Source organism: Symphalangus syndactylus, chromosome 2 (assembly GCF_028878055.3).
Source record: "Symphalangus syndactylus isolate Jambi chromosome 2, NHGRI_mSymSyn1-v2.1_pri, whole genome shotgun sequence".
Lineage (NCBI taxonomy): Eukaryota > Metazoa > Chordata > Mammalia > Primates > Hylobatidae > Symphalangus > Symphalangus syndactylus.
Window position 1 is genome coordinate 99,084,854 of NC_072424.2, and position 15,854 is coordinate 99,100,707.

Genomic DNA, 15,854 nt, shown 5'->3' on the forward strand with positions numbered 1-15,854 from the left:
TATAAATTACCTTGGGCAGTTTGGCCATTTTCACCATATTGATTCTTCCTACCTATGAGCATGGAATGTTCTTCCATTTGTTTGTGTCTTCTTTTATTTCATTGAGCAGTGGTTTGTAGTTCTCCTTGAAGAGGTCCTTCACATCCCTTGTAAGTTGGATTCCTAGGTATTTTATTCTCTTTGAAGCAATTGTGAATGGGAGTTCACTCATGATTTGGCTCTCTGTTTGTCTGTTATTGGTGTATAAGAATGCTTGTGATTTTTGCACATTGATTTTGTATCCTGAGACTTTGCTGAAGTTGCTTATCAGCTTAAGGAGATTTTGGGCTGAGACAATGGGGTTTTCTAGATATACAATCATGTCATCTGCAAACAGGGACAATTTGACTTCCTCTTTTCCTAATTGAATGCCCTTTATTTCTTTCTCCTGCCTGATTGCCCTGGCCAGAACTTCCAGCACTATGTTGAATAGGAGTGGTGAGAGAGAGCATCCCTGTCTTGTACCAGTTTTCAAAGAGAATGCTTCCAGTTTTTGTCCATTCAGTATGATATTGGCTGTGGGTTTGTCATAGGGAGCTCTTATTATTTTGAGATATGTCCCATCAATACCTAGTTTATTGAGAGTTTTTAGCACGAAGGGTTGTTGAATTTTGTCAAAGGCCTTTTCTGCATCTATTGAGATAATCAGGTGGTTTTTGTCTTTGGTTCTGTTTATATGCTGGATTATGTTTATTGATTTTCATATGTTGAACCAGCCTTGCATCCCAGGGATGAAGCCCAACTGATCTTGGTGGATGAGCTTTTTGATGTGCTGCTGGATTCGGTTTGCCAGTATTTTATTGAGGATTTTTGCATCAATGTTCATCAAGGATATTGGTCTAAAATTCTCTTTTTCGGCTGTGTCTCTGCCAGGCTTTGGTATCAGGAGGATGCTGGCCTTGTAAAATGAGTTAGGGAGGATTCCCTCTTTTTCTATTGATTGGAATAGTTTCAGAAGGAATGGTACCAGCTCCTCCTTGTACCTCTGGTAGAATTCAGCTGTGAATCCATCTGGTCCTGGACTTTTTTTGGTTGGCAAGCTATTAATTATTGCCTCAATTTCAGAGCCTGTTATTGGTCTACTCAGAGATTCAACTTCTTCCTGGTTTAGTCTTGGGAGGGTGTATGTGTCAAGGAATTTATCCATTTCTTCTAGATTTTCTAGTTTATTTGCGTAGAGGTGTTTATAGTATTCTCTGATAGTTGTTTGTATTTCTGTGGGATTGGTGGTGATACCACCTTTGTCATTTTTTATTGCGTCCATTTGATTCTTCTCTCTTTTCTTCTTTTTTTGTCTTGCTAGTGATTTATCAATTTTGTTGATCTTTTCAAAAAACCAGCTGCTGGATTTATTAATTTTTTGAAGGGTTTTTTCTCTGTATTTCCTTCAGTTCTGCTCTGATCTTAGTTATTTCTTGCCGTCTGCTAGCTTTTGAAGGTGTTTGCTCTTGCTTTTCTAGTTCTTTTAATTGTGATGTTAGGGTGTCAATTTTAGATCTTTCCTGCTTTCTCTTGTGGGCATTTAGTGCTATAAATCTCTGCACACTGCTTTGAACGTGTCCCAGAGATTCTGGTATGCTGTATCTTTGTTCTCGCTGGTGTCAAAGAACATCTTTATTTCTGCCTTCATTTCGTTATGTACCCAGTAGTCACTCAGGAGCAGGTTGTTCAGTTTCCATGTAGTTGAGAGGTTTTGAGTGAGTTTCTTAATCCTGAGTTCTAGTTTGATTGCACTGTGGTCTGAGAGACAGTTTGTTATAATTTCTGTTCTTTTACATTTGCTGAGGAGTGCTTTACTTCCAACTATGCAGTCAATTTTGGAATAGGTGTGGTGTGGTGCTGAAAAGAATGCATATTCTGTTGATTTGGGGTGGAGAGTTCTGTAGGTGTCTATTAGGTCTGCTTGGTGCAGAGCTGAGTTCAATTCCTGGGTATCCTTGTTAACTTTCTGTCTCATTGATCTGTCTAATGTTGACAGTGGGGTGTTAAAGTCTCCCATTATTATTGTGTGGGAGTCTAAGTCCCTTTGTAGGTCTCTAAGGACTTGCTTTATGAATCTGGGTGCTCCTGTATTGGGTGCACATATATTTAGGATAGTTAGCTCTGGGCTCTGGGCTGGTAATGGGGAGTGTCTGCAGAGGGTCTTGTGATGTGACCTGTCTTCAGGTCTTGCAGCTATGGATATCAGTACCTCCTCTGGTGGAGGTGGCAGAGGAGTGAACTCTGTGAGGCTCCTTGGTTGTGTTTTTGTTCAGTGTACTGGTTTTGTGTTGCTTGGCCTCCAGCCAGCAGGTGGCATTTTCAAGAGGGCATTAGCTGTGATCCCATAGGGAGGATGCAAACTTGCCCTAGGGACACCTGGTTAAGTATTCAGGATTCTCAGGCAGTGGGCAGGGCCATAGAGTTCCCAAGAGATTATGACCTTTGTCTTGGGCTACCAGGAAGGATAAAAAAAGACCACTAGGAGGGGGCAGAGAGAGGCATGTCTGAGCTCAGCCTCTCCTTGGGCAAGGTTTGCTGTGGCTGCTGTGGGGGATGGGTGAGTGGTTCCCAGTCCAATGGAGTTATATTTCCAGGGGGATTATGGCTGCCTCTCCTGAGTCATACAAATCGCCAGGCAAGTGGGGAAAGCTGGCAGTCACCAGCCTCACCATGCTCTCATGCAGCCGACAGTCCTAAAGGCTGGTCTCACTCCTATCTTGCCCCTCAACAGCACCAAGTCTATTTCCAGGCAGCTGGTGATCAGGGCTGAGAACTTGACCCAGACCACAAGCCTCTCTGTTGAGAAAGCAAGCAAACTCAGTTTTTCCACATCTCAGTGAGCCTGCAGCAGTGATCCAGTTCCTTCAAAGGGTCTGTGGATTCTGTCATCTTTCCTAGTATGTTCCTGTGGTAGTTCTTGAAGCAACAGTTCACGACGTAAGTCTCCACACAATGTTCTGTCTGTCTGAGCAGGAGCTGCAAGCTAGTCCTACCTCCTATCTACCATCTTAATCCTAAAGTTAATTTCTTAAAGATGGCACATAGTTGTATCTTCCTTTTTTATACAGGCTGAAAATCTGTATTTTAATTAGAGTATTTAGTTCATTTGCATTTAGTGCAATTATTGATATGGATGCATTTAGAGTTACTATTTTCCTATTTGTTTTCTTTTTTTTCCATCTATTTCCTGTTCTTTTATTCTTTCCTTCCCACCTTATTCTGGGTTTGGTTTGTGTTTTTATTTTTGTTTTTTTTTTTTGTTTAAATTGTAAAATTTATGTATGAGCTATACCTCTTTGCACTAATTTTTAGTGCTTTCCTAAGGAAGTACTGTGCAATAGAACTTTCCATAATGATAGAAATATTATATAACCTGAATTTTACAATATGGTAACCACTAGCTATATGTGCTATTCAGCACTTAGGATATGACTAATATAATTAAGGAACTCAATTTTTAATTTTAATTAATACAAGTTTATATAGCTGCATAAGGCAATTGTCTACCACGTTTAACAGCACAGCCACAGAGGAAGCTAGAGATGGAAGATGAAGGATGGGAACTAGAATGGACATAAGTTTCTGAAGGTATCTAGTTATACGTTGAAACTACATAACTGTTTTCCACAATTTAAAAGACCAAATTAGATTACAAATGAAAAAAGAATCCCTTAGGGAATAAGTCTTACAGACTAGAAGCTGGACTCTAGGGCTGTTTACTACAATGAGTTGTCATTTCTAGGTCTTTCTGTATATAGATTAGCAGAATACAAAATATTTTTAAAAAATAATCCTTAGTTTATACTGACATTTCTATTACAAAGTCAAACAAATTGAATAAAATCCCTGTAACCTTCCACTTGTTATAAATATTTCCAAGGGATTAGGAATATTGTGCCATTTTATATAAAATGTGAGGAAGTTGAACCATATAGATTGATTTACCATTATACAATTCGCCTGTCCTTTATGCTACAGCTATCCTATGTACGATTTTATTTCTAAGTACAAAATAAACCCCACTATGTATCATAATTTTGTTTTAAAAAAAAATCATATGTATTTCAAACAAGTTAAAAGGAAAAATAATAGGCTTCTATACTCACTTACCTATTTGCAATTCCCTGTTTCCATCCTGAAAATCCAGCTATCCATCTGGTAGCACTGCCTTTCAACATGAAGAATTTTCTTCATCATTATTTGAAAGGCAGGTCTGCTGACAAATATTTTCTTAGCCTTTGTTTATTTTAAATGTCTTTCACTTTTATTATTGGAGTATATTTTAACTATATGTAGAATTCTAAATTGACTGCTTCTGTTGACTTTTCCATTTAGCACATTTAAGATGCTCTGCTGCCTCCTGGTTTCCACTGTTGTAATGAGATATGAAAAATTTTTCTGCTAATCTCTTATATGTAATGTGTGATTTTCTTAAGCTTCTTTCAAAATTTTCTCTTTATCTTTGGTTTTTAGCAGTTTGTCTATGATGAGCCTTAGTGTAGTTTCCTTTTTATTTTCATTCTCTACATAAATTCTCTTTGAAATTTACTGTTTTTTATCTATAAATTTCTACTTGTCAATAAATTTGAAGATTTTCCACTATTATTTAGTCAAATGTATTTCTGATATTCCAATTACATACATGTTAAACATTTTGACATGGTCTCACAAATCACTGAAGTTTTTCTTTTATTTCATTCTCTGCTCTTCAGACTGTATAATTTCTATTGATCTGATTCAAGTTCACTACTTCTTCTAGCATGTTTAAATCTGTGAAGGCCATGTAGAAATTTTCATTTCATGTAAGTTTTTTTTAATTCTAGAATGGCTATCTGGTTCTTTTACATAGTTTTATTTCTCTACTGTGATTTCTAATTTGTTTATTCATTATAAGGATATTTTCCTTTATATTCTATTTATAATAACTGCTTTAAAATTCTAAATTCTTCATTTCACAATCAATCTGTATTAATTGCCTTCTTCTCAAGAATGAATCACATTTCCATTTTCCTTCATATGTCTAGTGATTTTGGATTGTATCCCATACATTGTGAGATATACCATAGAGATCCTGCATTCTATTATACTCCCTGACAAAGAGTACATTAAAAAAAAATTTATCAGTTAAATTGGCCAGATTCAAACTGAATTCTCTAACACCTATGATAGGTAGCATCTGATATTTCTTTATAGCTCACAGGCATAGTTGAGTGATTAGTCACATTTCTGGGCAAAGTATATACACAGAGTTTGGAGTGTCCCCTCTGTGGGTCTATTTTGCAGGGACCCCCTTTAATTTTCCACCTGCTGTGTAGTCCTAAGCTTTCTATTCTGGTTCTTCAGGCATTTTAGATTGTGGATTTCTATCAGTGGAGCACAAATTTTTGACCTTAAGCAAAAACCTGTTAAATCCAGAATCTCAAGAAATATCACTCTATTCATCCATACATTAACTTCCCTCTATTTTCTGCCTGTTTTTGGTCATTCCAATGCTTTTAGCTACTTGATTTTTAACTTATTTTTTCCAGAATTTGTGTTTTCTATGAGAGTGAACTAGTTCAGAAAGAGAAACTTCTGAAACATTGGAGTGTTTTGCTTTTTAAGCAATCTTATGACATTTTTTGAATAAAAATTGTCTAAGCTACCATACAATCAAAGTTAGGAACCGTCACTTCATTTTAGTGAACTTTGGAGAATATGTTAAATGTAAAAAGCCATTGAATTATGGTAGAACATTGGGTGGCTGATTTTAAAAATTTTGTGACCTTACTCTAAATGATAGCATCTTCTCTCTGTCTGTACTTCCTTCAAATATTCCTGACAATTTGCTATTAGATTCAAGCTATAGGGCAAAACATTTCTTGGATTTTTATATTCATTGGCTGGTTGGTTGGTTTTTCTTTGTTCCAGTGATTTGTTGTTTTTTTTTTTTTTGTAACATGTCTGGTACATTATTACTCTTCGTTAAGGGAGAAAAACTTTAATAAACATAAAGTAAAAGAAAATAATTCTTGCAAAATATTATTCCCACGAAACACTGGGATTTCTATTATTTGCTAAACTTATTTTGAAAATAAAAAATAATAGTTTGAAAATTAAAAAGAGGACAAATAAATATATTAAAAAGTCTGCTGGTTGTAACCGAATATGGATAAAGTATGAATGAATTCATTTCTGTGAAATACTTTTCAAATCTGTGTATTTTTAGTCAAATAACTTCTTACCTTTTGACAGCTTCGGTCAATAGGATCCACTGGAGTAGTTCTGGGATGGGTTACCCTAACATCATCTCTTCCATATTCCAGATTTGACCATAATTCAGTTATAAGTTCGTTAATAAACCCTAAAAAGAATTATTATTTCAAGTCATTTATAGCGTAATATTTTTTTGGATTATGAAGGAAAGAGATGATGATCCCTCTGATGAATCTGGTCTACTCTGACAGAAGATACATACTTGCAATCTTATATAAGAAATAATCTCTTCTTGGTAGAAATTATATCTGCTATTGTTAATATACTTTTATGATGCTTCATTATCATAAAACTCTGTAATAACTAAATTCTGAGAGACAATTTCCCTGGAAGACTGCTGAATTTTGAGTCCCAGCTTCTTCATTTTGGCCAATAACTTCTCTGAGCATGTTTTCTGAAACATAATAAGGTTTATACTTTGCTTTGCAAATCAGCCAGCAAAGTAAGGCAGTCTGTGTTTTTCAGAGGTGAGGGGAGGAGAGAAAGAGGTAACAGGAGGCCGGGTAGGCATCCAAAGAGTGTATGCTCCCTTATTCCAATATAACTAATTTTTTTTTGTAATTCCATACACTAAGAACAATTCTGCATTTCATACAACTTTTGCTTCAACCCAGTCTTTAAATTCTTATAAGTCATAGTATACAACTAAATGAAAATGAATATAAAACCCGATTCTCAAATTATTAAAAAATCAAGTAGAAAAATCATGTGGAAAAGTGTCAAACACAACACTGAATCATAAAATAAGTAAGTTCATAACAATAATATTCGATCAGAAAGGGTCTTCTGGTATGAGAGAAAAAAATATGGGCTCTAAAATCGAGAATATTAGAGTTTAAATTCTAAATATGCCAGTTTATTAGCTGTTCATCCTTGCAAAAATCCTGTGACTTCTTGGAGCCTTAGTTCCCCCATTTGAAAATTGAAATAATGATGCCATAATCCAAGGTTGCCATGAAGTATCAACAGGACAATACATGTGAAGTTCCTAATACAGTACCTAAGACATCAGAGAAGCTCAAGAAACTGTAGTCTTCCTCCTTCTGTCCTTTGAAAACTACACTTACCCCTCTCATGAAAAGTTTGAGACTCTGATGCTCAGAAGCTTAGTGATTTTACCAGGAGTGAGATCTGAGATTAAATCTAGTCTCCAAATACTTCAGTTAATGTGCTCTGAATACTGCACTACATGAATTTTATTCTAAGTAGAAGAAAAAAAATTAGTGGTTCAGTTTAGGACAAATTTTTTTTTTTTTACCAAGAAACATGTTTCATAATACAAGTAGTCAAAATTAGTTCAGTCAAAAAATAAATTTAAAATATACTATAGGAAAAATATTTGTATTTAAAGAGAGAATCAGCAGTGATTCTCTCTTTAATTCAACTCTAAGCCTTGAAAAAATATTGTCATAGCATCTCTATCAGGGATTATATATTGTTCAGAGCTCAGATAACCTTAATATAAGACATATTGGCTGGGTGCGGTGGTTCACACTTGTAATCCCAGCACTTTGGGAGGCCAAGGTGGGCGAATCACCTGAGGTCAGAGTTCAAGACCAGTCTGGCCAACATGGTAAAACCCCATCTCTACCAAAAATACAAAAATTAGGTAGGCATGGTGGTGGGCACCTGTAATCTCAGCTACTCGGGAGGCTAAGGCAGGAGAATTGCTTGAAACCAGGAGGTGGAGGTTGCAGTGAGCCGAGACTATGCCATTGCACTCCAGCCTGGGCGACAAAAGTGAAACTCTGTCACACACACACACACACACACGCACACACACAAAAGACATACTAAGTTTCCAATGTTTTAACTTCTTACAAATCGAATGGACAGGGAAGAATATATACTTACTGCCAACTTCAAAGATAATGTGAAAGCTAAGTGGTAAGACAAATGCTTTCAAGAAGAAAAGCAGGAGAAAGGGAATTAGGAAATGTTATGTAAAGGAGCGTAAATTTTGAAGCATATGTAAGCCACTGACAATGAGCATTAGATAATCCTATCAGATGAGACTGTACTGAGAGAAGATGATATTCTTCTGATTTATAAGATGAAGGAAGATTTTTAAAGCATTAAGTACGTTTCTCCTGAGTTCATTATTTGCCACTGGTCCGAGGCAAGAGAACAAGGTTGTATATATATCACAGAAACACAAAACCCTATCGGAATTTCATGGAAGAAGAAGGACAAAAAGAAAATCCTGTAACTTTCTTTTACATAAGGTCTAACTTAGTAAAAAGAATTTTAGAGTAAATATCCTGATATTTGATTGTGCCACTTAAATTTTCAGTTGGCTTGCTCATTTTATGTTTAAAATAATTATAATTCTAATGAAAACATTTACCTGACTTTTTTAGTGCAATGCCACCTGCTGCTGTTGATGCCACTCGTGTAACCAAAACTCCATAGCCAAATTTTTTATGCCTGCTGACCTAACAACATAAATAAGGAACAGCAATGAAAAGCAAGAAAACATGGCATGCTAACTAGACATTCCTTCAAGATGGTAAGAACTACAAAAACAAACTCTGAAAAATATTTTTAAATCATACCTAAGATCTTAAAAAGCCCAAAAGTCTAGGGATATTTAGTATGACAGAAAAAAAGCTGATTACAACTCAGTGACCTTTGACCTTTGACTGTTTGAGTAAAGACTAAATTACATTGTAAATTTATTTAATAGTAGAATAATAGAATGCCTCCACAAATATTTTTGTTTCCTTTAAAATGTGAGGCCTAAACCTTCACTGACATATACATTTAGACTCAATAGGTTTATTTCCTTAGGAAATTCACCCAGTTTCACTACATCCAGATGTTTGATATCATAATTATAAAACACACGATAATTAACTGCATTCTTCAATTCCATCTGGTTGTTTGCAATTCTGTAAATACAGTCACAGACACTAATATCAACTCTCTAATGTTTTCCTAAAAAAAAAAATCAAGTTGACTATTACAATGCTATATGGTCTTTTAATAGAGGCTTAATAACTTCTTCATACACAGAAAACAGAATGATGTAATCTTAATGGCTTTTAAAACCACAAAAACTCCCTTTGCCTATGGCAGATGGTAATTCATACCTGTAATTTTTTTGCATATTGGTTGAATATAAACATCACACATTCATTGATAGCACCTGTTCTTTGAAGAAGTAGTAATCCTTTGGGGGTGGCGGCAAAATGTAGTAAATCATCTAACAAATTATCTTCCCAAGCCATACTGAAATAGGCAAAAGAAAGGGAGAGCTTTCTTTAAGATACTAAAAACTGAAAACAAAGAGTATGTCTTAGCTGAGCTTAACCCTGTTTACAATTAAAGCTACACAGTACATATTGCTTGAAAATTAATCAATAAAGGTTTAAAATTAAATTAAAACATGGTTTCTTTGGTAGTGAATTCTTTTATTCTTACATTTTCTATACCTATAATTTCTCTTCACTGAATGAAAAAAATGTTAACTGCATATGTCGGCATTTTTATTACACCTAGGTTCTCTCATCCACACACTAACTTCATTCTATTTTCCTATTAAAATTCTGCTGTGCATGAATTCTCCAAACCTCAACACCCCATTATTTCTGTACTTTCTTTTCATTATAAAGTATCTGTCTTCTGCTTTCAAAAGCACGTGATAGATATTATCTCTTTTTGATTTTCATAGGTGTTAATTTATTTTACTTTTGGGGAAAGATATTTTTTCTCAGAACACTTCTATGAGAAAGATCACATATATTTATAAAACCAAAATTCTAGATAACTATAAGACTGGGAATTATGGATGTTTAGAGAATCAATGCTTAGTCCAAGTGTGCTAAAACCCATGTTGCATTTGAAAACATGACACAAATACCTAATAACTTTTTACTTTCTTTGAAAATATATATAAATATATACATTAACATCTTAGGAATAACCACTTTTTAAAAAACGGAAATACAACTTATAAATTCAAAACCAGCAGAGAAGGAAAAAATAGGAATAATGAAAATTTTATCTATCTAACACAAAGAAATAGAGGAGAGAAGCAAAGAAAATATAATTACAAAACACAAAATAAGAAAATAACCCCAAACATATGAATATCTCAAAAATGTAAAAAAACTAAACTCACCTAATAAAAAATATAGAGAAATTTGGAGGCTGGGTAAAAATACAAAATTTGCTACTCAGAACAGTAGAAAGCAAAAGGGGTTGGGGGAAGGGAAACTATGTGTAACTGATAATATTGACTGGCTGACCCAATCCCCATCTACAACCACTTTTTCACTAACCACCATCTGGCCAGAGGTGGCCATATGAAAAGTCCAATAGGATGTTCACAAAATATCTGATGAGAAGAGATTCCTTTCCTAAATAAAAGACAAGACATCATGACTTTTGGATCATGACAAATCTACCCTACAGTGAGAGATTATATATCAAAATATTAGTAGAGATATTAAAAGTTTTAGTAACAAAACACACACACAAACACACACAAACAATATCAGCATCCAATGAAGAATATATTGTCTTTTCAAGCAGACAGATTTTTTTTTCAACTGACCCTGTAATGGGTCACAAAGTAAATTCAACCAACCTAAAAACATACATATCATGAAATCCATGTTCTCTAAAAAGAATATATATAAAAGTCAACAAAATAAAATAGTAAAAACAACTATGTTTGAAAACCAAAAAAACACACACACACACTTCCAATATTCAATGAATTAAGGAGTAAAATGAAAACAAAAATTACAAAAATATTTAGAACAGCTTAATAACGGAAGTATCACATATGAAAATGTATTTATTGCTGCGGTTAATATAGATTGCTTCTCTCAACATCCATTCTCAATCCCCTTCCACTTACTTTCCTCTAATATAAAAGCAAACGAGGGAGTGAGAGAGGGAGAAAAGAGAGCATTAACGAGACCAAAACCTAGTCTGCATAAACTAATGCAATAAATTGGTCAAGAAGAGGAGAAAAGGCCAAAAAATACTAAGAATCCAAAAAGGGGAAATAGTTACAACAGGAGAACAATTACTTTTAAATCACACACAAATATTTTTTAAAAACTTATATAATAAATAAATATACAAGTAAAAAAGTATTGTTATTTTTTAGAAAATGTAATCAAAAGTCATTCAAGCAGAAATAGAAAATCGGAATGAGACATTACCCATTAAAGAAAATGAATCAATAAAAGAAGTCTGTGTGACTCCTCCCAAAGAAAACAGAAGCAAAAAAGTTTCAAGTTGTATCATTATATGATGTGAAAGAGTACACATATGTCCTTTGTGTTAAGCTACCAGGGCAGGTGGAGAAATACCACCAAGTGGGGGCAGGGTCTCAGACTCCTTAGGCGGGACCTGCTGTGGCGGCGATTTTCAGGCCACTGAGGTAAAGTTCCAGAGGGGAGTATAACTGCCTCTGCTGTGCTGTGTTTTTAGTTTGAAATCCTCTACTATGATTTGTCACTTTTTCATTTTTATTCATGCACTTATTTTCTACTCACTTATTAAATTACTTATTGGGCCAAGTGCTCTGCTGAGTTCTGAAGATACACATGAGCATATTATGTAGTGTAGGTAAATATGGTATGGCAATACAGTATACTAAATTTAGATGATATGGGTTATGCAGGGTCCACTGGGAGCCAACTTGTGGGAGAGGTCTTTCTAGAAGTTATTGTCCAATACATTATAAAGAATATATAGCTTAACACAAAGGACATAAACTTTTGGGAGCTTTATGGCCTTGTCCATCACCTAAGAAATCAGAACACTTGTCCTGGCCAACTTAGAGCAAGCTTAAAACTCACAGCTACTATCACAGCTGGTACTCTTCTTGCAAGTGCCACTTCCTGGCTGGAGGCCAACCAACTCAGGCCATTACAGCACCTCACTGCAGAGTAACACTGTGCCTAGGAAGGAAATAATGTCTGTGGGACCTCAGCTAACACCACTGCCTGCAACACCCTGGCTAGCCAGAAGTCCTGAGTCTGTCCACATGACAAATCACTACAATTATAACCCACCTTCAAGAAAGCCAGCACATTAAGCCTATCTACAACCAAGGAATCAGAGAGTCTATGTCTACCAGAGCAGGTGCTGGTATCCACTGCTGGGAGACTTGAAGACAGGTCACATCACTGAATCCTTTGCAGATATTCCCAGCACCAGCCTGGAGCCTGGCAGCCCTACTGGGTGGCTAGACCCAGAAGAGCAATAACAATCACTGCAGTCCAGCTCTCAGGAAGTCCCTGAGAGTAAGGAGGAGAGCACCACATCAAGGGAACACCCTATGGGTTAAAAGAATCTGAATGGCAGGCCTTGAGTCCCAGATCTTTCTGCTGGTGGGAAATTTCTTACATCACAAACATAATTGCAGTGCTGGGCACAGTAAGGAAAGTCTGCCTCTCTATCCAATAGGCAGACAGCCTCTGTGATAATGGTCTTGGAGAAGGGGTCCTTGGTCCCCCCCGGTACATTACTACAGACACAGCTGAGCCTTCTTTCATGGGAATGGAGCATGGATGCACCTACAGACAGCCTTCCTAGAACAATTCAGGGTGACTTCAGCCCCATGGGAGGAGCAAACTCCCCTCCCCCAATCCCCAGATTCAGGCCTGCACAAGAGGGAGAGTGACAATTTCTCCCTACTTGAAACATCAACATTCCCACAGATGAAAAGAGGTGTCTGTCTAGTCTGAATAGCTGAACACTGGAACAGTGGTGAGGCTGTAAGGTGGATAGCTTTCCTGCTGGCCTGGGAGGGAAGCTGAGGTAGCTCCTACCCTTTGCCCTAATAAAACCTCAGTACATCTAATTGAGAGCTCCCCTAGCCACCGCCATCATGGCTGGGACCTCTGACCACTATTGGGTATTACATCTACTCATCTGCCTTAGCTACAACTGGTGCATACCCAGGGGTGCCTCTCCTATTGACCTGAAGCCCAAATCCTCAGTAAATAAAATACTGGAGAAAAATTAAATAAATAAATAAATAAAGTGTACAACACAGGAGAAGGAGATAAGCCTCAGGAGATCCCTGCCATTCCAATCCTACCAGAGACAGTGAACTTGCCCACATACCAAGTAAATAACTACTACAACCAGCATCTGGGAAAGACAGTGCACAAAGATTCTCTATAACTAAGGAAATCACACTGACTCTTCAACCTAAAAGCATGAAGAATTAAATTAGACTAAAATGAATAATAAACATTAAAGTCAGATTCTTAAGAGAAAAAAAATTTTTTAATCCAATCAAAAATAAATTCAGAAACAAGTTGAAGAAATAGTCTACCCAAATGAAAAAAGCAATTCTGGTAATTTGACATAAAAGGGTTCTGTAACACCCCCAAAAGGTCACACCAGGCCCCAGCAATGGATCCAAACCAAGAAGAAATCTCTGAAATGCCAGGTAAATAATTTGGAGGTTGACTATTAAGCTACTCAAGGAGATAACAGAGAAAGGCAAAAAACAAGTTAAAGAAATTTAAAAAACAATCCAGTATATGAAGGAAAACTTTTCCAGAGAAATAGATATAATACAGAAAAAATCACAATTTCTAGAAATGAAAGACACACTGGGACATACAAAATACAGTGGAAAGTTTCAACAACAGACTAGAACAAGTAGAAGAAAGAATATGAGAGCTCAAAGAAAAGGTTTTCAAATTAACACAATCAGACAAAGACAAAGAAAAACTCTCCAAGAAATATGGGATTATGTAAAATGGCCAAACCTATGAATAACTGGTGTTCCTGGGGCAGAAGACAAGTCTAAAAGTTTGGAAAACTCTTTTTAGGGAATAATTGAGGAAAAGAAGCTCAAAGAACACCTGAAAAATTCATTGGGAAAAGATCATCACCAAGGCACATAGTCATAAGATTACCTAAAGTCAAGATGAAGGACAGAATCTTATGAGCTCTGAGACAAAAGTATCAGGTAACCTATAAAAGAAAACCTATCAGACTAACAGTAGATTTATCAGTAGAAACCTTACAAGCCAGAAGGAATTGGGGTCTTATTTGTAGCTCCCTTAAGCAAAATAATTGTCAGCCAATAATTTTGTATCCAGCAAAACAAAGCTTCACAAATGAAAGACAGATAAAATATTTTTCAGACAAACAAATGCTAATCAAATTTGCTACCACCAAACAAGCACTACAAGACATGCTAAAAGGAGTTCTAAATCTTGAAATAAATCTTGATATACACCAAAATAGAACCTCCAAAGGAATAAAATCTCACAGGGCTTATAAAACATAACACAATGAAAAAGAAAGTATCGAGGCAAAAACTAACATGATGAATTAAAAAGTACCTCACATCTCAATATTAATGTTGAAAGTAAATGGACTAAATGCTCCACTTCAAAGAAACAGAGTAGGAGAATGGATAAACAACCACCAGTAAAATATCTGCTGTCTTCAAGAGACTCACTTAACACATGACTCACATAAACTTGAGGTAAAGGGGTGGAAAAAGATATTCCACACAAATAGAAACCAAAATCAAGCAGGAGTAGCTGTTCTTATATCAGATAAAACAGGCTTTAAAGCAAAAAAAAAAAAAAAAAAAGGCAAAGAAAGACATTATACAATAATGGATTAGTACAACAGGAAAATATTAAAATCCTAAATTTATATGCACCTAACACTGGAGCTCCCACATTTATAAAACCATTACTACTAGACCTAAGAAATGAGATTGACAACAACACAGTAATATTGGGAGACTTTAATACTCCACTGACAGCACTAGACAGGTCATCAAGACAGAAAGTCAACAAAGAAAAAATGGACTTAAACTATACCCTACAACAAATGGACTTAACAGATATTTACAAAACATTCTACCCAACAACTGCAGAATATACATTCTATTCATCAGCACATGGTACATTCTCCAAGATAGACCATATGATAAGCCACAAAACAAGTCTCAGCAAACTTAAGAAAATCAAAATTATACCAAGTACTCTCTCAGACTGCAGTGGAATAAAATTGGAAATCAACTCCAAAAGGAACTCTCAAAACTATACAAATACATGGAAATCAAACAATCTTTTCTCGAATGATTTATGGTTTAACAAAATCAACATAGATATTAAAAAATCATTTGAAATGAATGATAATAGTGACACAACTTGTCAAAACACCTGGGATACAACAAAAGCGGTGTTAAAAGGAAAGTTCATAGCATTAAATGCCTACATCAAAAGGTCTGAAAGAGCACAAATAGACAATCTAATGTCACATCTCAAGGAATTAGAGAGACAAGAACAAACTGAACCCAAACCCAGCAGAAGAAAAGATATAACCAAGATCAGAACAGAATTAAATGAAATTGAAAGAAAAAAATACAAAAGATAAATGACGGAAAAAGCTAGTTTTCTGAAAAAATAAAATTGATAACCATTAGCAAGATTAACCAAGAAAAGAGCAGATACAAATAAGCTCAATTAGAAATAAAACTGGAGTTATTACAGCCAATATCACAGAAATATAAAAGATCATTCAAGGCTACTATGAACACCTTTATGTGCACAAACTAGAAAATCTAGAGGAGA

The 15,854-nt window shown here is 35.5% G+C and overlaps 1 protein-coding gene across 3 annotated transcripts in view; it reads right to left on the reverse strand.

Moving 5' to 3' along the window:
- The window catches only part of TBC1D32 (TBC1 domain family member 32), a 270,320-nt gene that overhangs the window by 168,073 nt on the left and 86,393 nt on the right, over window positions 1-15,854 (reverse strand). For all 3 annotated transcript variants that reach the window (XM_063620893.1, XM_055262795.2, XM_063620888.1), the window contains 3 exons: window positions 9,369-9,507; window positions 8,624-8,711; window positions 6,246-6,364 (listed from right to left, as the gene is read on the reverse strand). In XM_063620893.1, coding sequence (XP_063476963.1) covers window positions 6,246-6,364; window positions 8,624-8,711; window positions 9,369-9,507 — 346 coding nt within the window. The remainder of the gene's footprint in view (window positions 1-6,245; window positions 6,365-8,623; window positions 8,712-9,368; window positions 9,508-15,854) is intronic.